Raw genomic sequence first — 23,915 nt, forward strand, 5'->3', positions numbered from 1 at the left:
GATTTTGCTTTAAAAGATTTTGCAGTTATGATAAATGAATTTCAATCCCACATACCTTAAAATTGTTTAATCTTTATAAAAAGTGAGAAAACGAAGAATTGTTTAAAACAAAAGAGAGAAAAATAAAATTGTTACTGGAGAAGTTGATTTTAAAAATAAACTAAAGAAGGAATAAAATAGTGCAATTAGAATGATGAAACAAATAATCAAATTAAAACTCAGTTGAAGGTAATCAAATGATGGTGGTTTTCCAGTTAATCATTGATTAAAAAAATGGTTTATTCGATTGTCCGTTATTTAGTTATAATGTTCAACCAAGCCAATCCAATCAATTCTTTCTTAAGATTAAATTAATACGTGTAACACTTAAATTAATTTTCTAGTTAATTAATAACATCATCAAGCGTGTAGATTTAATTAATTAATTATTTTAAGAAAAGAAAACTCAAATTAGATCAATAATAGCAAGCAAATTATTTAAACCAAATCAATTAACTTCCTAATATAAACAAATATACTAATTGCTACTTGTATTAACCCGATTAAACAATTACATATTTACTTAGGTTAATTAGCCGTATGTTGTCTTCTTAAGAGATTCAATAGGTTTTTTGAATTTCTAAAAGGTCAACAATAAAAGTGGTGTTTCTCGAAAATAAAAATTAATTGAAAATAGAAATTGAGATGAATAGAAATTAAGAACAAAATTTTTCAACTTGATTAAACCTCAATTTGATTGAGTTCAATTGAATAAAAGAGTTTAGTCTCTAGGGGTTATAACAAAATTATAGAAAATAAAAGAAGAAGGGAAGGGATTTGGCTACAAGAGACAGAAAAGAAGAGAATGGGGAAGAAGAGAAGAGATGAGAGATGAGAGATGAGAGATGATAGATGATTTTCTACTTTTAGGACAACCTAAATAGGCTTTTCTCAAATAAAAAGATAATTATTCACAATTTAAAAGAAAAAGTAAAATAAAACTACTACACCTAAAAATTACTACTCCTATGATGACTCCTATCCTTATTCTAATCATAATCTAATTGTATTTGTATCTATCTAAAATAATTTTAAACTTTGTAAGGTAATTCTAAAATCTATCTGTCAAGCTTAGATCACAGTCTTAGACAAGACTGTACATTCCAATTAGAAAAAAGCTCTAAAACAGTGTCTTTTAGTGTCTTTTCTCATTTTCAGCTCAAAGCCTGTCAAAAATCAAATTCTAGTAAAAATTAATTGTTTATATTAAAATCAAAGCAAAATCATGGAATTTAATATATAAAAAATAATAGATTTTTGCAACTCATCATTGTGGTGGTTCTAGTTCTACAAACAGGGATCCTTCTTTCTCAATCTAAGTCTATCTTGGATCTTTTGAAGCCTGTAAATATGCATGATGCTACATCTGTCTCTACGCCCTCTTCTCCAGAGAGTATCTTAGCTGCTGCTAGTGCACATCACTTTGACGATCCTACTTTGCATATTTAGCCCTCACTCATCTTGACATTACAATGACAGCAAACAAGACAGCTCAATTCATGCTTGCTCCATTTATGAATCATTGGCAGGCTATTAAATGAATTCTTCGTTATCTTGGAGGCACCATTGATCATGGTCTGCTTCTTCGTTCCTCCTACTCTAAAAGTCTATTTACTTTCTTTGATACGGATTGGGGAGGCAACAAGTTAGAACATAAGAGTGTCTTCGCGTATACTGTTTTTCATGGTTCTAATCGCAAGGTCTAGTACTAAGGCCTCAGCAGCTTCGGAGGTTTATTGGATTCAATGTCTTCTTTGGGAACTTCTTCAACCACTTCCCATGGTTCTTAAAATCTGGTGTGATAATGTTACTGCCACCTACTTAGTAGCTAATCTCATGTTCCATTCTCACTCAAAACATCTTAAATTGGATTATCATTTTGTTCGCGATTAGTTTTTTCAGAAACATCTTCAGATTTCTTATATGCCAAAACCTGACATTTTAACCAAACTATTTTCTAAGCAACGTCTTCTTGTTTTGAAGACCAAACTGATGGTTGTTCCTCCCATCTGCTTGGGAGGAGTATTAAGAAATATTTTCTCTACTACATATATTTTTATTTATATTCAAATTATATAATTCTCTTGTAAAAGGATTCTGATTATATCAATCCCTCATTCATTGAATTTGATATTAAAAATCTCACTTCTATATCCTATAAATATTTCTCAAACTAATGTAATTTTTATCATGAATTTATATTAAAAACATTACATTTTAATTTAACTTTATTTAGTGTTTATATAAAATCACAAATTCAAAATTGATATGTATCTACTTAAATATAAATAATATTATGATAACGTTATAGTATATTATAAAAAAGCAACGGTAATTATATAAAAATAAATAAAGCATGTATAAATGAATCCAAATGACGTCTTTCAAAATAAATAAACATGAGAAGTATGAGTGAGTAGTATCGGTTTAAATCAAAAAAATTGATCGATCTAAATTAATTTGAAAATTTAGTTCAATTTTTTATTCATTTCGATCCGATTCGGTTTTTAATTTCAAATATTTCAATTATTTCGATTTGGTTCGATTTTAAACCGAACCAACCGAATGTCCACCTGATAAGTACGGTGAAACAAAAAAATATAAAAATATATGATTTTGAGTTTAATTGTTAATTATTACAGCAGATTTTACGATTAATCAAGATGATAATATAAAAAAAAAATCAATGATGATATTTTTTTTGAACAAATCAAGAATGATATTAATACGTATATTTTAATAATTATTTTAAAAAAATTCGATAATTAAGGTCTGAATTTGTATTTCCTTTTTTAGTTTACAAACTTCAAAATTCAAAAAGTATTAGAAAATTTAAAAAAAAAATTAGAGGTGATTAATTAGAAGTTTGTTATTATTAGATAATACAAGTAATTAAAAGTTTTAGAGATGAGCATATCTTGAAAATAGAAAAGATTATCACATTCTAAATTTGCATTTTAATCAAATTCCAATTATAAACTACAAAATAATTTCATAAACGTTAAGTCCATTCCTCTCAGCAAAGGCTTCAACCCAAGCCTCAAAAATGGCATCGTTTCAAGCTTCTCTCTACTGTCTTCCATGGCTGCTTCTTCTCTTCTTTTTCTTCATCCCATCAATCAATTCTTCATCATTAACAAAATCTTCAATCTCATCATTATCATCAAGAAGAAGAATCCCGAGGCTCACTGTGCATAATAATGCAGTAGACCCACCAAGAGAAAGTGGCCATTTGGGTTCATATGAAGTTTTCTATTATAATCAAACGCTTGATCATTTCAATTATCAGCCACAGAGTTATATAACTTTCCCACAAAGATATGTAATGAATTCTAAGTATTGGAGAGGTGGTAATGCTTCTGCACCAATCTTTGCATACATGGGAGAGGAAGCTTCAATGGATTCTGATTTAGCTGCTATTGGTTTCCTCAGTGAGAATGCTGCTCAATTTGGTGCTTTAATTGTTTTTATTGAGGTAATTATGGCCTTTTTTTTTATCTTTTTTTATTAGTTTTTAAATTGAAAAATGAAAAAAAAAATTGTATAATTGCACAAAAAGTGATAAAAACAAATGGGTTTATGTTATTTAATTCAAAATGCATATTTTTTTTTTTTTAATTTATAATTTGGTGAGCAGCATAGGTTCTATGGAGAATCAGTCCCATTTGTATCAAGAGAAGAAGCATTAACAAATGCAACTCTCCGTGGCTACTTCAACTCAGCTCAAGCTTTAGCAGATTATGCAGAAATACTTTTGCACATCAAGAAAGAATTATCAGCAGACACTTCTCCAATCATAGTTATCGGAGGATCCTATGGTGGAAGTACGTAGCTGTCTTCAACTCAAGATCAGAGATGACAATCGAGCTAAATTAAAGCTTATTAATTAGTACCAACAACTTTACTTATTATTTGTGACGGGTTTTTTTTTTTTTTCTTGTCCAGTGCTTGCTGCATGGTTTCGGCTCAAGTATCCTCACATCGCCTTGGGTGCACTGGCATCTTCGGCTCCAGTTCTCTACCTGGATGGCTTGACACCACAAGAAGCATATTTTTCTGCTGTTACAAAAGACTTCAGAGTAAAGAACTACATAGATTGTTTTGGTTAATTTTAGATAAATCTTGCTTTAATTTTTGTGCTTAATTTGATGCAGGAAGCAAGTGAGAGTTGTTACAATACCATAAAACAATCTTGGGCTGAAATTGAAAGAGTTTCTAACTTAGAAAATGGTCTTTCCATCCTTCAAAAAAAATTCAGACTTTGCAAGTAAATTCATCAGACTAAACCCTTAATTCTTTAATCTCTTAAATATTATCTTCAATGCATTACGTAACGTGAAACTTTTTTTTTTTTTTTTGTTTTTTTGTGGGGTGTAATTTGGAGAACAGACCCTTGAAGGAAGCATGGGAGTTGAGATCATATCTAGAAACAATGTACATAGTAGCAGCTCAATATGATAGGCCTCCAAAATACCCAGTTGATGTTATTTGCAAAGGGATCGATAGTGCACCATCTTCTTCTTATATACTTGACAAAATCTTTTTGGGATTTGTTGCTTATTATGGAAAAGCTTCTTGCTATAGTCTGGGCTCTTCATTTTCAGATGAAACTCTACAGGGCTGGGATTGGCAGGTATAAAATTCATTAACTCTGAAAAAAGAACTAATTAGTAGATTTTTTAATATATTTTTTAAATTTGAAGGATCAATTAGTGAATTTTTTTATATTATAAGGATTAAATAGTAATTTTGAATGTAGGTATGCAGTGACATTGTGATACAAATGGGAATAGATAGGAATGATACAATGTTTGCTTTGAATCCCTTTGATGAAAATCTTAATGATGAGTTTTGCATGAATAAGTTTGGAATTATCCCTAGACGACACTGGATCACAACTTACTATGGTGGTCAAGTAAGTATTCTCCTTTTTTTTTTTTTTTCCCTTAATTAATTTTTGTTTTTATGAATTTAATTTAGTGAAAAATAATTATTATATTATATTTTGTATGCAAAATTGTAGCATATAAAAGAGGTTCTCAAGAAATTTGGTAGCAACATCATCTTCTCCAACGGACTTCGTGATCCTTATAGCAGCGGCGGGTAATTAATTAAAATTTTTATTTTTTTTATTAATTTTAAATAAATATGAAAAATCTTATATTCTAATAAATACACTCCAGATTTAGTCTAAAATTGTAACATCCTCCACACCAGTGAATATTGTCCATTTTGGTTCAAGGGATTTACTACCCTGTTTTCCGGGCATAGTTTTCCGGGTATAGTTTTCCGGGCATAGTTTTTCGGGTATAGGTTTCCTCTTCCTTTTAACCTATTTTTCGATGTGGAATACCTTTGATTCACCTACATGGAATTTCTTTCAGACTTGATCATTTAAGTAAATTTTTGTCCACTATCTAATTTTTAATCTCCCATTAAAAAAAAGCACAATTTATGTTATGTAGGATTTTGGAAGACATATCAGACAGCATTGTGGCAGTGAAATCAAATAAAGGTAATTAATCTCAATTCTCATATTAATTATATATTTTTTAATATAATGAAAATGAAATTTCTTTTTTTTTTTTATTTTCTGACATGGAAAATTTTTGAATGGGCAGGGTCTCATTGCCTGGATATAGCACCAGCAAGAGAGTATGATCCAGAGTGGTTGATCCTACAAAGGAAAACAGAAGTGGAGATCATTAGCAAATGGATCATTGATTACTATGAAGATTTGCTAGAAAATTGATCTTTTCATTGTTGTTTTGATTTTTAGTATTAGTATAGGGTAGCCTCTCAACTCCGTTAGCTGTTAGTTTTATTAAATATTTATGCTAAACATTTCATGCTCAATAATATTGAAAAGTTATGTAGATAATTTTTTTAAAAAAATAAAAAATAAACCGTTGAAATTAATTTTAAAATATTATTTTATTAGTTTAATCTGTTAATAAAAAATTAAAATATATTAAATTTAACTTTAAAATAACTTCCATAATTCTTAAGGAGAAATAATATAATTAATAAAAAAAATATGATTGAATTTAATAAATATAATTAAAATAAAAAATATGTATTTTAAATAACTATTTTATTAATTAAATAAAATTTCAACCATAATATTATAATTTAGATTTATTGAATAAAAAATTTTAAATATTTATTACTTTTTTATATTTATATCCTAACTTTAAAATTTTAAACAATAAAACTTATTTTTTCACCTTTGCTTCAAGTTTAGAGTCTTAATTAATTTTAATAAAAAAATTTATAGTTATGTGTCATGCCACGAATAATTATTCGTAAAAACTCTATTAAATAAAAAATTTTAAATATTTATAATTCATATTTATATTCAAAACTTTAAATTTTAAATAATAAAATTAAATTTTTTTTGATTTATCATAATTATAATTAAAAAAATTAAATTGAATTTTAAAAAAACTAATGATAAATTATAGTATAGTTTTAAAATTTTATATTAATAAATATATAATCTTTTAATTTAAATTTTATATTAAAAGTAAATTTACTTTATATTTATGGTATATAATATTAAATAAGTATTTATTATAAATAAATTTTTTTCATATAAAATATCACATATAAATATTATATATTCAAATATTTCATTAAAAATTTATACTCACTATTATAAATTATATATATATATTTTAAATATATTTCACATTAATAATATTAAATATACATATTTTACTATATAAAATCATCCTTTTATAATTTTTATAAAAATTAGATATAATAATTACGTTTTTTTATAAATTATTGGAGATATTTAATATTTTTATTTTACTCATTTATATGTCTATTAATTTATTAGTTGATTCGTCAAAAAATTATATTTTACATTAATAATATTAAATAAAATAAAATATTATATATTTTATACTATAATTTTTTTACATTTTAAATTTTTATTAAATTATAAAAATGAGAATATAAATTAAAAAATGAAATTAATAAAAAAGATATTATTGAAATAAAAATATATATTTTAAAAACTATTTTATTAGTTAAATAAAATTTCAAGAATTATATTGTAATTTTTCAATAATTTTTTATATTTAATTTATTTTTTAGATTATAATTGAGATAAAAAAAATAATTTTATTATTTAAAATTTTAAATTTTAAATATAAATTAATATAAATATTTTGTTTTTTTATTTTCTTTTAAAAAATAATTCTACCTGACATGTGAATTAAAATTTTTTTTATAAAAAATTATAACAAATGTAAAATAATTAATTTTATTATCTAAAATTTTAAGATTAAAATATAAATATTTAATTTTTTTTATTCAATAAATCTATAATTTATTACTAATTTATATTTAAGCAATTGGCGAATGCAAGCGGCTTTAATTGTAATATGAATTAACATTTTTAATTAATAAAAACAACTTTTCAAGCTATCCAAATAAGCTTCCAAGAAAGCATAATCCCAAATGCAAGACAAAGAAACACAGGCATCTAAACTTGCATGACCCATTTGAGTCATTTTGAAGATATCAATTGAACTAAATAAAATTATCAAGCAAGAACTCCAAAAATTGGCGAATAATAAATAATTTGATTGGTCAATCACATTTCATTTCCTGCTTTCCTTACTATATAACATAAAATGACAAATCTTTGACTAGTTTTCGTCTATCAAAAAAATGCTCACATATCTAAAGGCCCAAATACATCATCAGAAGACTGTGCATCTCCTAAAATGGAATCAAACTTTGGTCTTGCAGGTTGATCTTTCCCAAGAGGGAAGTTCCAAAATGAATCAGAATTCTGAAAGAAAACGTAAAATGCAACCGCAGATGCCAAAAATAGCCCCACAAGCAACAAATAGATCTGCCACTCTGCACATGGGAGGGGAAAGTTGGTCAGTTGCACAATTGTGATTAGTAAGAGAGATGAGAAAGACAGACAGATAGACCAATGGAGTGAAGAGAGAGAGAGAGACCTTTCCAATCTGCAGGAACAGTCAGCTTAGTCACCACAGCCCCCCATTCATCGGAAGTACTTAACACAACCCTGAAAATGCACCATATGGAGGAAAACAAATTATCAATACCCACAAAGAAGGATATGACAAGGATTGAAATCGACTCCAAAAACCATGGTCTGATTACTGAAGAGTGGTACATGGAAAATTGCATCATATAATATAATGTAGATTTAGACATTGAAATATGAAAGGTCACCTTAGAAACAAAACACAAGCAAGAGAGAGAGAGAGAGAGAGAGGATGATCTTATGGAATAAACAAATTGTAATTGTGGAACTCCAACATCAAGACGAAGTAGAGATAGACTGAGCGACAAGAAAGATTAGAGAGGGCCTTATCAAACTCACTGCCACTCATCCACAAAGCAGAGGCAACAAACAGGATCCAATGAGAGTAAAAGCAGAACGCTAACATGAAACATGTGGATTTCCATGCCATATACAAAGATCAGTGTATCATGTATAAATGACAATTAAATGGTTGCCTAGCATCTTCGTATGTTGCTGCATGATGAGACACATCATACACTAGGTGCTGGACAAAGAATATGAATAGAAAAGACTACTACATGCAAATGCAACAACTCAACTGCAAGCCCTTCCTTCAGGGCAGTGTGGTTGGGAAGGACAAAGAGAATAAGAAAGTTCTTGCACAACCAACTAAGAAAGAGGATAACCACTCAATGCATTTCCAGTAGCACCAATTTTATTCTTCTAGAAAACTCTCGTTGGGTGTGAAACAAAAGAATTTTAGACTTGAACAGAAAGGCACAAGACAAATGACAGTAAAATGAGATAGTACTCTTTGCAAATGTTAACAACAAACCAAAAACCCATCCAATACAACCAAATCCAGTGGATCACTTCTTTCTACTGAAAATTGCCATATTGTCTAACTAAATGGCATTCTATTATCATCTTTTTAAAAGAGATCAAGATATCCAATAACATATTGGATCATACAACTACACCAATTAGCATAGGTGTACCAGATGCACTCAAGATAGATATATGTCCATAAGCACCACAATTTAGATGAGTCTTACCTCTGATTGGGACAGAACTCCAGGGATGTAATGCATGTACCCAGGTGCAGCCTCTTGCTATAGTGCCTAATCTCCATTTTCTTTACTTCAGCTACACAAATGTCCCCATCCTTGCTTCCTCTAGAATTAATAAAAAAATTTCAATGCAAGTATAGTTGATTGATGCAATATAATGAAAACACTTGCTTGTTGGTATTCTACAAAATAGATTTCTCAAATTCAAATAAGTCACATTATTCAGCTCTTATCAACTATTTGAACGTTTTCACACCATTGAACAATTTTATGACTATGTTTTCAGTTGAAATCTCTTTCATGATTTTGTTAGAATAACACATGCAATGATAATCACAAAACCATGAAAATTTTTAGCATGCTAAAACCATTTCCTTGTGAAAATCGAAAGCTATAGCTTAAGACATATTTAAAGCCCAAGAGAGATCATGAAAAGAAAAAATTGCTTTCTTTTTTGCTTGCCTAATAACTCAATATGAAACTCAAATTAACCAACAAAAATTAAGAGATTCAGTAACTCAGTATCAAACATAAGCAACCAGTTTCATGCATTGGCCAATCACAAGAGATATTAATTTGTAGCCTGGTTAAGCAAAATCCAAATCTAGAGATTCAATAGAGATATACTACAACAGAGATATTAATTTATAGCTTGGTTAAGAAAATATGAGCAAAATTATGACAAAAAAACAAAATTGAATCACATTGGCCAGTCACAAGTACTTACAGAGCAAGATATTTCCCATCCAGGCTGACAGACATTACACAAGCAGGTTTCTTAAGCAGCCTCTTATATCCTATTTTCTTCCATGTACTTATGTCATAAACAGCAGTAACAGCTTTATCACCTGATTCAGTGCTTACAGGCTTCAAGAATGATTCACCTAATGTGATGATAAAAGATGAAACTGCATGCATATCACTCCAACGAATATAGTATTTTACCTCTCTGAACAGTGCAGAATAAAAATGGTTTTGTCCCATCTTTAGAGAATCGACATAATTCAATCTTCTCATCCTGTAATACAATACCATATAAGTATCTAGGTACAGAATCTGCATCATGTGTCAGAAACTGCTAGATGAAATAAAACATACCGAGTTGCGGGACAAATTAGTTACAGGCCCACCATCTTGCATATTCCATATTCTCGCAGAACCATCAGAAGATGTTGAAACTAAAAATGCTGAATCTAAGCTATAACATGGGGATAAAGAAAAGCAAGATCCAACTCATTAAGACCAAGAGAAAAAAAAAAGATCATTTCGACATTTTTAGTTCAGCCTAAAAGAGAAGAAAAGGAAAACATTACAGACTGTTTCACATACAAATTTGCAGGTTACAATAGTTCAACAGTCATTTTTGCTTGAGCATGCTACAAAACAAAAGAGGACTTGATCCTTATGGGGGAAAAAGGGGGGGGGGGGGGGGGGAAGAAGAAGAAAAGAACAATGTCAACAACAACTATAAACTTAATATCGTTTCCTGCAAAGTCATCAATGCAACATTTACTTTTACCAACTTATTAAGAGACCAAAATATGTATGACCTCCCTTAACAGTTGCCTACATAGTATAGCATATATACACATGCATATTTATCCTAATGAACAGAGGACAAGGAACCTACCTAACATCCATATCTCTGAAGAATTTGTGCGCTTTTGGTTCATCTAAAATTACACGATGGCTAGGCCACTCCAAAATTCTGAGATGCCCGTCCTACAGTTGATCATATAACAATGTCATGTCATATGTGGGATTCACACGTGAATATTGCAAACATAAGTAAAAGAAAGTAACTGATAATAATTGTTGAATCAATACGTTACTGCTTACCATGCCACCAGTAACAAATCTGGATCCATCAACACTAAAGGCTAGGCATTTTTGTGGACCAACATCTTGTAAAGGAGGTAATTGTTTGGACAACACCTTTAAATTTGTTTCTTCATTGTGCAACTCAAACAATCTGCATCATATCAAATGAAATCAAATTCAAACCTCATCTTACAAAGGCATTCCACAACAATGTAAGGTAAAATAAAACATAATTGATATGACCAAGCGATTTCATCTTTCAACTCATTCAACTGGAAAATCAAACATTAGTGTTCCCAAGAAAACATTACTTAGTCAATCTCAACTACATTTGAACCCAATCAAGTACATCAAATATCGTGCTCCATTCTCTTACACTCATATAGGACTCACCAATGAAATTTATAAATTGGCCACCAGTGACCAGCTGCATTGGATAAGTCCTCAAAACACAAATCTCAAATCTTCACTCAAACTCAAAATGTGCTCAAGGAAATATCAGGAGATATTAAAGTTATTAATATTAAATCCTAATAAAATTAGCTTGACAAGGGCTGCTACAAACAGAGATATGGAACTAACAGTAATGCTTTCAAATCATAGAACCAACTTGCAATCTTTCGAACATTAAACCCAATAGCAAAATCTAGGTGACCCAATTCTAAATTTCAGTTCTTTAATATGAGTATTTACCGAAGGCCATAAATTTTGAAAAATAAGGGTAAGAAAACTCACTTGCAGCCACCTTTTGTTGTAGAACACACAATATAATCTCCACTAGGATGAACCGCAGTTGTTACTGGATCACCTTCAGTTTTTTCGAGCACATATGTAGCCTATATATACCCAAAATAAATAAAAATAAATAAATAAAAACAAAGTAATTTAAAAATCCATTCAAAAACTGAACTATCAAATTCAGTTAGCAAAGCACTTGTTTCCACAATTTCTAATCCATTGATTTGTTCCCCGAAGCAAAACAAAGTCAACGAACGTGTTTGAAACGACACCGTTGCCAAAGACTTCATTGCCAATTACCCCCCCCCCCCCCCAAAAAAAAAAAAAGTATTTCGAAAACCAATTTATACACAGAGAGAGAGAGAGAGAGAGAGAGAGAGAGAGAGAGAGCGAGTACCAAGGGAGCGGGGGAGAGAGACGTAGTATCGGGATCGAAGGAGAAGAACTCGAGCACAGAAGACGAAGACGAAGAAGAATCGCGAGTCCTTGACTTACCCAAGACGACCAGATTAACGTTATTGGGTCTCCGAATCCACGATCCGCATGAAATTACCCCACGGCCCGACTCCATCGATTCCCGCGAAAGAGAAAAAGGAAGGAGCAAGAAGAATTCTATGGCCTTTCGCGTGTCGTGGAAAGTGAGAAAAGAAGAAGAAAGATATTTTGTTATCTAAAAATAGGAGGTATAAACCATGGAAGCATGAATACGCAAAAGTACAAGGGCATTAAAGCATAGAGAAACCAGCTTTGATAGCTTCTAATAATGGTGGGGCCCTGTTGGAAGGGATGTGGCAAGCACAATGAAGATTAGCTGAAAATACAATGTCATTGTCAACTGTTCGGTGGATATTCCATCCAAATTCCACTCCCACTCGGGGTCAAATACTCGATTGAACCATGTTATGATAGGGTGGTTTTTTTTTTTTTCTTTTTTTTTTTTATGATAGGTTTAAGAAGTATAAAATATATTTGAATTTAAAAATTAATTCAGGTTTCGAATTTTATATATTATATATTTATTATTTGAATTTATTTATATAAATAATTAATTTAATATAAAATATATATTTATAATAACCTTTTATAATTTTTATTGAAAAAATAAAATTTAAATATTGTTTTAGAAATATGAATTTTTAAAATGAAAATTATGAATTAAAATTATATTACTTTCAATAGTGTTGATCTTAAAATTTAAAATAAACATTGGTTTTGATAATAACAAAACTCTATCGAATATATCTAACTATATATTCAAGTTATTTGCAATATTCTTTCAAATTTACATTAGAAATATTATTTTATATTGATCATTCAAGACTAATGCAATATGGATTAAAGTCAAAAGAAATTAAGAGAATACGCTGCGAGTACAATTAAAGCTAATTCAAGGTTTAAAGTTTAGCTTTTAAGTCTTAGTATTTATATCCAAAAGTACGAGAGCATTATGGCCAATAAATCATATTTTAATTTTTCATATTTTATTAAGTTCATACTTAATATAAATTATTTTAAACTTATGATTGTTTAAAGAGATATTTATTATTTAGTCTCTGAGTATTATCATTATTAACAAGTCAATTCCTTCATTTTCAGAAACCTATTAAAATATTTTTATTTTTTCTTTTCGTCAATAAAATAATCATTTCATCCTCTTTTCCGTTAAAAATAAATGAAGAATGAGAGAATTTTTAAAATACAATTTTGCCCTCAAATAAAATCTTTTATTTAGTTCCTAGGTATTGTCATTATTAACAAGTCAGTCCTTGTATTTTCAAAAATCTATTAAAATTTTCTTATTTTTTTTTCAAATTTATTAAAACATCATTGTCTTTTTTTTTTGTTAACGAAATAGTCCATCCTCCTCCTTCTCGAAGAAGAAGAAGAAGAAGATGATGATGATGAAGATGAAAATGAATAAGAAGAAGAAGAGGAGGCGTCTAGAAGAAGAAAAAGAAGATTCAAAATTGAAGAAGAAGAAGAAGAAGAAGAAGAAGAAGAAGAAAAAGAAGAGGAGAAAGCGTCCAAAAGAAGAAGAAGAATAGGGGTAATTTGGTCTTCCACTATATTTTTTACGGTAGAAATAGATGGAATGACTATTTTGTTGACGGAGAGAAAAGATAAGGACGTTTTAATAGATTTCTGAAAATGCAGGGACTGACTTATTAATAATGACAATACTCAGGAATTAAATAGTAAATCTCCCTTATTTAAAACATATTTCAAAAGATCGAAAACAAAATCAAAGTGTTTTTCAATGTATTTTAGTGTTTCGGAACAATAGCAAACCACATAGTTTACTAACTCATTTGCTAATGTGAAAACTATCTATGCGCTACTTTGCTAAAAAAAAATAAAATAACAACTATTGTAATTAAACGTGTATGTTTAAGTGTCCAGTAGTGTCCCAAATGGTTGTATTTGATTTTGGACTATAAATGCTTCATTCCAAAATTATTTTACACTTAGAGAAAGCCTCGAAAAGTTCCAAAACCTTTGAAATCATATTTATTGTCTTGTTTTCAATCCAAGTATTCTAGGTTCATTTATTGTGCTTCATTGATAAACCTACACTCTCATTCTTCTAGCAGCTAGTGAAACTTGAAGTGATAAAATATTGGGGAGACACTTGTAAAGGGTTATAAGCATCTGGTGAAATCTTATGCATATAAAAGGCTTGTCACTTTCCCATTACAAAGAGAAATAATAGAAGTGAGAGGATCTTTGAGATAGTAGATATGGGGTTGTTAGAGTTGAACCATTATAAAATTCATAATTTTAATCTCCCAAACCTTACTCTCATTACTTTATTGCATTAGATTATTTATATTATATTTGAGAAAATTACTTGCAATATTGATTGAGATCTTTTGAGTTTTGAATGCTTTGGATATAATCGTGAGTTGTGCTCTTTGATTTTAGTTTATTTTATATTGACATGTTTTAGGATGCTTCCATTGTGCTAAATTGAACAAATTTATGGAATATTATTGTTGGAGTGTTTAAATTGTCACATTCACTACACAAGCATTATTAGTTGAATTAAGCTCCAATTTTTCAAATGCTTTAAGCAAGGATTGAAAAATCAATAAAGCCCAATTCACTCCTTAGAATATTTATTGAGACAACACATCAGTAGTAGAGCTAGTCTCTCTTGCTTAGAGCATAAAAACCTTGGAGTGATCCCATATGGTTCATTCATCTAATTCGGCAAATATTCCTGCTCTACTTTGAGAGATATTCAATCATTAAACTACCACTTTTAAATGATTCAAACTATGTTTTTTGAAAATTTAGAATGAAAAAATTTATTAAATCGATTAACATTAATGTATGGAGAATTACTATAGATGGCCCGTTTGTGCCTACCAAGGAAGGTCAAGAAGTTGGGAGACTTCCTAAGACCAAAATGGAATATGATGAAAATGAATAGAAGAAAATATCTATCAATGCTAAAGCTATCAATATCTTACATTGCTCACTTGACATTAATGGATATAATAGTGTTTTAGAGCATTAAACATTTAAAGAAATATGGGACAAACTTAAAGTTAACCATGAGGGTATCAATTAAGTTAAGGAATAAAAAACTAACCTCCTTATTCATGATTATGAATTATTTGAAATGAAGCCGGATGAGACAATTATTGAAACGAGCACAAGATTCATATATCTTATTGGTGTGCTAAAAGCTCTTGATAAAATGTTTGATGAATCAGAGCTTGTGAAAAAAATCATTAAATCATTGCTAAAGTCATGTGAAGTCAAGACTATGTTCTTTTTTGACACAATGAAAGAAAAGCTATTTAGATATGATGTTGAAGAATGATGTCATTTAGAAAGAAAAGTCCAAGGCATTGTACTAAAGTATGAAAAAAGTAAAAGAAAAGAAGAAGACTATAGTTTTCAAAGTTGATTCAAGTGAAAGTTAAAGCATGTTTATCCATGATGATGAAGAAATGACCATGCTAGCTAAAAAATTTAAAAGAACATTCAAATATGATGGTAGTAAGTACAAAATTTTCTTGAAGACTCCTAAAACAAAAGAGAAGCTAGTGTGCTATGAATGTAACAAATGAAAACATATCAAGCCTATTAGTGAAACTACGTGACTACAGTTCCGATATTCTCTGCATTATAATCTGTATTATAATCTTGTAAATCTTTTTGGTTATTTTCTGTTATAGCTATTTTTTAGGTTTTAGAAATATTATATAAAGCAATGTAATCTCTGTATTACAAATCATCAAATACAATTCATCTAAGCCTCAAATACTTTTCTTCTTCTATTTCTCTTGGTTTTTACATGGTATCAGAGCCATGGCCAATACACCTTCCTCAACTCCTTCTATTCCATCATTACCTACCTCTCTCGTATCTACTACAAATCATTCCTTTTCAGTTAAATTAACCCCCAAGAATTATTTAGCTTGGAAGACACAATTTCGCCCAATTCTAAACTATCAAAATCTTGAAGGAATCATTGATGGTACTGTGCCTGAACCACCATCTGAAACGCCTTCTGCTGCTGATCCTTCAATTATGGAACCCAATCCAGACTATGCTATCTGGTTTCGCAAAGACCAAATGTTACTATCTTGGATTTTTGCGTCGCTTACGGAAGAAATTTTCCCGTATGTGATTGGTCTTAAATCTTCTCAAGAGGTTTGGAAAGCATTAGAACAATCCTTTGGTGCTTTATCTCAAAATCGACAACTGCAATTACATATTGAACTTCAATCTCTCAAGAAAGATGATTTAACTGTCTCTCAATTTCTCAACAAAGCCAAAGCCTTAGCTGATGAGCTTTCTGCTGCCGGGAAACCTCTCTCTCCTGCAGAATTTAATGCTATCATTTATCGCAACATTGGAGCTGATTACCATTCCATTATTACATCATTAAATATCAGACCAGAACCTGTCTCTTTTTATGAATTACATGGTCAGTTGGTTGCACATGAAGTTCTTCTTCAAAGCCTCTCACATCCGCAAGCAAATATGGTTGTTCGAAACTCATCTGCTTCTTCTTTTTCTAATACATCTGATGCAACAAATAGGACTCGTAATAATGGTGGCAATCGTACTAATCAATCTGGAGGTAATAGGCCGAGGGGACCTTGCCAAATCTGTAATGGCAGAAACCATACTGCCAATGTTTGTCGTCGGCGTTTTCAACGGAATTATTCTGGACAATCGGGACAGTTTGTTCAAAGTCAGCCTCGTCCTTATCAGGCTCGACCTTTTAATCCTCAGGCGAATTATGTTGCGGCTCCATCTCCTCTACCACAGCAGCCGCGAACATGGTATCCAGACACTGCTGCCAATTATCATATTACTCCAGATTTGCAATCACTGAGCACATATAGTGATTACAATGGCAATGATAATTTGCAAGTAGGTAATGGTAATGGTTTACAGATTGCTCATACTGGTAACGCAACTCTTCCTTCTGCATCTGGTTCTTTTCGTTTGCATAATGTTCTTCATGTTCCTCAAATTATTAAACCTTTACTATCTGTTCAAAAATTTACCAATGACAATTCATGTTTTTTTGAGTTTTGGCCTACTTTTTTTGCTGTGAAGGACCAACGCACGAGGAAGGTACTGATGCAAGGACCCAGTGAAGATGGAGTGTATGCACTAAGATTTTCAAAACAAGCCATGACTGCTACTGTACCTACCATGGATGATTGGCATGTGCGTTTAGGTCATCCGAATCGTAACAAGTTATCTGCCTTAGTTAAATCGAATTTAATTTCTAGTTCTTCTCATAATTTACAGCCTTGTTCTAGTTGTTTGTTAGGGAAACTTTCTCGTATTCCTTTAGTTTTCTGTGGAACATAAAAGTTCTTCTCCATTTCAAATAATCCATTCAGATGTTTGGGGTCCTGCCCCTGTTAAATCTTTTCATGGTCATTCTTACTTTGTTCTATTTGTTGATGATTATACACGTTTTACATGGGTTTATTTCTTAAAACATAAGAGTGATGTTTATAATACTTTTCTCCACTTTGAGCAAATGGTTACACGTCAATTTAATACCACAATTCGTGCTTTTCATTCTGATTGGGGTGGTGAGTACCAAAAGTTAAATAAGTACTTCACCTCTACTGGTATTATTCATCGCATTGCTTGTCCTTACACCCATGAGCAAAACGGTATTGCGGAACGGAAAATTCGGCATTTGGTTGATACTACTCTTACTCTTTTAGCTCATGCCAACTTGCCCAAACGTTTTTGGAATTTTGCTTTAGAGCAAAGTGCTATGTTGATCAATGTTCTTCCTAGTCATGTCATTCACCAACAGTCACCGTATCAAATGTTATATCTTCAGCATCCAAAATATTCAATTTTTAAACCTTTTGGTTGTGCTATATTTCCTTTGTTGCGTCCGTACAATAAAAATAAATTTTCTTTTCGTTCTGTTCAATGTGTCAATCTCGGCTTAAGTCCTAATCATTGTGCTTTTCGTTGTCTTGATGTTAAAACTAATAGAGTTTATTTAGCTAGGCATGTCAAACTTCATGAAACTATTTTTCCGTATGCTGATTTATCTTCTCTCGTTCCTGTTTCCCGTCCTATTCAAGAACCATGGATTACTATTACTAGTGCTGACCTTCCTTCACAAGTCTTGGCATCCGTATCCTCTTCAGGTAATGTTTCTTCACCTTTATCGTCCACTTCACAAATAATAACTCCAACTTCTCACTCACATGCACCCACCTTGCCATCATCTCCAATTCTTACCCGAACTCCTCAAGCTCAATTACCAGTTGACACTTCTCCCACTAATGCTGCTTCTCACTCACATGCACCCACCTTGCCATCATCTCCAATTCTTACCCGAACTCCTCAAGCCCATTTACCAGTTGACACTTCTCCCACTAATGTTGGCCTCAGTCTTCTACCCCTTGTTACTACTGACCCTGTCACACCAGCAGTAACTCCGCCAATTAGAACACATCCTATGCTCCTACGACCCAACCCAAAACCAAAGAAATTTGCCTATGTCATCAACACCAAACCAAACTATTTAGTGACTGAACCTAAATCAGTTAAACAAGCTATGCCATATGCAGAATGGAGGGTAGCGATGCAGGAAGAGCTCTCTGCTCTTACTCAAAATCAGACTTGGTCTTTGGTTCCTCGACCATTGAATCAGAATGTTATTGGCAATCGGTGGATTTTTCGCATTAAACGGCATGCTGATGGCACCATTGATCGTTACAAAGCTCGTTTAGTAGCCAAAGGGTATTCCCAGCAGTGTGGTATTGATTACCAAGAAACTTTTTCTCCGGTAATTAAATTTACAACGGTCCGGACGATACTTTCTCTGGCTGTTTCTTCACATTGGTCCATTAAACAAATTGACATATCCAATGCATTTCTTCATGGCTTTCTTCATGAAGAGGTATATATGGAGCAGCCCACAGGTTTTAAAAATTTGTCATTTCCTGAACATGTTTGTAAGCTTCAACGATCTTTATATGGGTTGAAACAGGCTCCTCGCCAATGGTTTATGCGGTTAACTACTTTTCTTCTCTCATTGGGGTTCAAGCAATCCAAAGCTGATAATTCTCTTTTTTATCTATGTCGTGGTTCCTTGAAGTTTTTTATTTTGATTTATGTGGACGACATAATTCTAACTTGTTCCAATTCCCATGAGTTACAGAACATAATTCAAAAATTGGGTTCTGTGTTTCCTGTGAAGGACTTGGGTGACTTGCATTATTTTTTAGGTATTCAAGTCAGCCGGATTAATGATGGTTTACTATTATCTCAAGAGAAATATCTTGAAGGTATTCTGAGTGATCATAATATGGCTGCTGCAAAACCATTTTCTACTCCTATGCCGACAAATCCAAATCTTAGTAAGTTGATGGGTGAAAAATTGTCTGATGCCACATGTTATCGACAAGTAATCGGTACTTTACAGTATATGACTCTGACGAGACCTGATATAGCCTTCTCCGTCAATAAATTGGCTCAATTCATGCACTCTCCCACAATCTTACATTGGCAGGCTGTTAAGCGATTGCTTCGATACTTGCGGGGAACAAGTACATATGGGTTATTTATCACACCCAGTGCTGATTTTCAACTTCATTGTTTTTCGGATAGTGACTGGGGAGGTTGTCCGGATGATCGCCGTTCTACTGGTGGCTATTTGATTTATTTTGGCAGAAATTTAGTTTCTTGGTCCTCTAAAAAGCAACCAACTGTTGCCCGATCGTCAACTGAAAGTGAATATAAAGCTTTAGCTAATGCTGCAGCTGAGGCTTTATGGCTACGTTCTCTCCTCTGTGAAATTGGTTATGGCCATAAGTTGTCAATCTCGTTATGGTGTGATAATATTGGGGCAGTCTACTTGTCCTCTAATCCTGTTCTTCATTCCCGAACGAAACATGTGGCCCTTGACTATCATTTTGTTAGAGAACAAGTTCAAAATGGAACAATTGCTATTCGTTTTATAAGCTCTGCTGATCAGATAGCAGATATTCTTACAAAGCCATTGGCAAAGGGACCATTTCTTTTTCTTCGTGACAAGCTTCGGCTTCGAACTTCTACACCATCAGCTTGAGGGAGGGTATTAGTGAAACTACGTGACTACAGTTCCGATATTCTCTGCATTATAATCTGTATTATAATCTTGTAAATCTTTTTGGTTATTTTCTGTTATAGCTATTTTTTAGGTTTTAGAAATATTATATAAAGCAATGTAATCTCTGTATTACAAATCATCAAATACAATTCATCTAAGCCTCAAATACTTTTCTTCTTCTATTTCTCTTGGTTTTTACAAAGCCAAATTGTTCTAAGCTCAAGGATGAGAAGCCAAAAGGTGAAAATTGCAAGAAAGCTGTAGCAGCTTTGCGTGACAATGAACAAACATCAAGTAATGGTAGTGAAGTTGCAAATCTTTGTATGATGGCTTTTGATAATGACAATATCAAATTCTCTCAAATGAAGAAAGTGACGATGGGATAAACTCTCTTAAACCTCATAATTTGAAGGAAATAGAACTTGCATTTACTCATGTTTAAGATGAATATAGAAAATATAAGAAATGCATAGCTATGAAACTTGAAATAGCTTTCTTGAGATCACAAAGTATATTAATGAGCAATGTTTATAAAGAAAATAAATTTTTACAAAAGATAAATATTTTTTTATAAGCTTAACAATGAATTGAAAAAATCCAAAGAAGTTTATGAAATATTTCTTGAGAAAAATAAAATTCTTGAATCTAGAATTGAGTCTTTAACAAATGATTTGACAATTTTCGCAAAAGAAAAGCAAAATCTTGGTATCATTCTTAAATCTTAAAGGCTTTCTAGTGACTAATCCAGAATTAGCTATAATAGTTTCATGCTTTATGAAAAATGTAAGAATTACTTTGTTAAAGCATCTTCATTTTCTTTACCTATATTGCATGTCATTATTACAATCAAAGTAGATACATGATTAGTTCTTATCCAATTAGGAAGGATTTCTCTAAGGTAATATACACATGGATACTTAAAGGAGTATTGCCTAAAGCTGCTAATTCCTAATGATCCAAAGTCACTTAGGTACCTAAAACTTAATGAATTAAATTTCAGGTGTGCTTAAGAGCAAACTAGAAAGTGAAAAAATGTAAATTGATAGTAGTTGTTCAAGGTATATGACTAGTAACAAAAGTAAATTCTTAAAGTTTGTTATGAAAATTGGAGGATATGTAAGATTTAAAGATAAAGGTAAAGCTCAAATAATTGGTGTTGGCACCATTGACACTAATCCATGTATTGAAGATGTTACTCTCGTTGATGGTTTGAAATTCAACTTGCTAAGTGTAAGTTAATTGTGTGACAAAAGTCTTAGGGTAAATTTTCTCCTTCTTAGTGTCAAAAAATTCAAGTTTTAAATAAAAATATTATGTTTACAGAATCTTAATTTGGTAATGTATATATGTTTAATTTGAAAGATCTTGAGAAAAAATGAAGAGAAATATTTTGTATCTTTTGATGAATTGCATATTGTAACATAGAAGAGTTACCATTTCAAATATTTAAAAAAGGGAGTTAGTTAAAGGTTTACTAAAGCTTAATTATGAGAATGATTATCCATATGCATATATGCATTAGAAAACCAAATTAGGTTATTATTCAACTTTAAGAATGTTGTTTCCACGTCAAAACCTTTGTAATTTCTTCAGCTTGATTTATTTAGACCTGTGACTTTTACTAGTCATGGTGGGAAGTTACATCTTTTATTAATGGCCAAATATATAAATTAACCCTTAATTTTATCAAAAGAATCTCGTAGCACCTTGTTCTTTCAAAACACCCCATCTCACACCTCAATTTTAAAAAGTTGAATTAAGTAAACCTTACTATATTTTCAATAATGTACATGCTATACAATCGCTTTTACATGTCAAAATAATGCTGATATGGATTTATTATCTACTAATTTTCTTACACATGTATTATACATAATTTTAAGCAAAAATAATGTGCAAGCAAACTTAATGGCAAGGTTGTGAATCTTCATTAAAATAAGGACAATTTATAAATTGCCTTCTTCTTCCCCTTTGAAAGTCCTTTTACTACTCTATCGCTCTCTCTCTTCATGCCTAGCTATGTAGCATTAATTTTATTGTATTTGAGTAGAAATCATGGCAAAGCTTTCCATTCATTGATTTCTTTGCAATACTAATTGTTAAGTTATTGAGATAATTTCAGTTACAACTCATTTTTAAAGATCTTTGTCGAGGAGAAGCTTCTCCATATAAATGAAACTTGCATCATTGCTATTGTCAACTCCAACAGTAGTTGTGGTGGTAGGCATAACTATATAGGTGGCAGACTGGAATTGAACATGTCTAATGACCATGGGTTATGGTGGGACTAAAACAATTGATGGAAGCTACTTTGAGCTATCCTTGTTTGCCACTAGAACTAGAGCTTATTCTTAATTTCTTCTTCTTAGCATTTGAAACGGCGTCACTCGGCTAATCAATAAGTTGTCCCTCTTGCACTTTGGCTCATGAAATTTTATCTTAATTTATTTTAATTCTTGTTTTTAAATTTTTATGTCATTATTTTCTAAATTTTCACTTTCACATTAAAGTGTGAATTCAAGCTCTTTGCTGACTAGGATGATAAAGTTTACGTAATCCACCTTTTACAAATTGAGTGAAAGATGTAACAGTTTAAAAGATGAGGGTGCCACAAGCTTTTTTTGATAAAATTTAAGAGTGAATTTATGTATTTAGCCTTTTATTAATTATAAATAACTATTTAAAATATATATAAACATTCTTTCTAACTCATAAATATTATACTTTCAAAGTTTTTAAATCTTTTTATAAAAAGATACAAAATAAAAAAGTTATTGCATTTCATCTCTTAGAAGTGACTATGAAAAAGAATTTAAAAAATATTATTCTAAATGTGACATTTTTCATAACTTTTTCGCTTCTAAAACTCCACAACAAAATGGAGTTATAGAAAGGAAAAATTAGACATTACAAGAGAAGTTAAAAAAATGCTAAATGAGAATGGCTTTCTAAAATATTTTTGGATCGAAGTTATTAATATTTTTTACTGCATTTTAAATAGATTTTTAATAATAATAATTTTAAAAAAGATCCCCTTTGAGCTATGGAAAGGAAGAAAACTTAATTTTTAATATTTTAGAGTATTTGAATGTAAATATTATATCTTGAATAACAAAAAGAATAGCTTCATAAATTTTGATGCTAAATCCAATTGGAAAATCTTTCTTAGGTATTCTATAAGTAGCAAGGCATATAGAGTATTTAATAGAAAAACTATTATTTAATGAGATTAACCATTCATTAGGAAGAAAAGATTTTCTTAATGATGATGAACAAGTTGTTTAAACAGGAGATGATGACCCTCAAAATATTCATGATAGTGATCAACCTCATGAGCCTAACTTGGAAAATCGAGGAGATTTAAGCAATGTAAATGATGTAATTAATGAAGATGTCTAATAATATTTGCTTAATTTAAAAGAATTGAGAATTGATAAACCTTGTCATCAAAATGAACCTAAAAAATAGAGGTATCATAAAATCATCTCAAAAAAGGTATAATTAATAGTCCATATCACAAGATGATGACCGGAGTATAATTAGGGAGATTTTATGGTAATGTAGCCTTTATTTCTCAACTTAAACCTAAATATTTTAATGAATCTCAAAATGATGAGAGTTAGATTCT

The 23,915-nt window shown here is 30.8% G+C and overlaps 2 protein-coding genes across 2 annotated transcripts; one reads left to right on the forward strand and one right to left on the reverse strand.

Annotated features, from left to right (window-relative positions):
- Positions 1-3,085: 3,085 nt before the first annotated feature.
- On the forward strand, positions 3,086-5,791 carry LOC110625345 (lysosomal Pro-X carboxypeptidase-like). Its single transcript, XM_043960655.1, has 9 exons — positions 3,086-3,514; positions 3,677-3,863; positions 3,985-4,118; positions 4,194-4,306; positions 4,429-4,672; positions 4,799-4,954; positions 5,063-5,142; positions 5,505-5,554; positions 5,661-5,791. Exons 1-9 carry the CDS (start codon positions 3,086-3,088, stop codon positions 5,789-5,791), a joined length of 1,524 nt encoding a protein of 507 aa, XP_043816590.1.
- Positions 5,792-7,614: 1,823 nt separating this feature from the next.
- LOC110625288 (SEC12-like protein 1) lies at positions 7,615-12,392 on the reverse strand. The gene is made up of 10 exons (XM_043961329.1): positions 12,083-12,392; positions 11,683-11,783; positions 10,966-11,098; positions 10,757-10,848; positions 10,225-10,324; positions 10,072-10,144; positions 9,854-9,974; positions 9,112-9,231; positions 8,022-8,092; positions 7,615-7,917 (listed from the first exon to the last, which is right to left on the reverse strand). The coding sequence occupies exons 1-10, from the start codon at positions 12,254-12,256 to the stop codon at positions 7,727-7,729; spliced, it is 1,176 nt and encodes a 391-aa protein (XP_043817264.1). The 5' UTR covers positions 12,257-12,392; the 3' UTR covers positions 7,615-7,726.
- Positions 12,393-23,915: the final 11,523 nt, after the last annotated feature.

This window comes from Manihot esculenta, chromosome 10 (genome assembly GCF_001659605.2).
Source record: "Manihot esculenta cultivar AM560-2 chromosome 10, M.esculenta_v8, whole genome shotgun sequence".
NCBI lineage: Eukaryota > Viridiplantae > Streptophyta > Magnoliopsida > Malpighiales > Euphorbiaceae > Manihot > Manihot esculenta.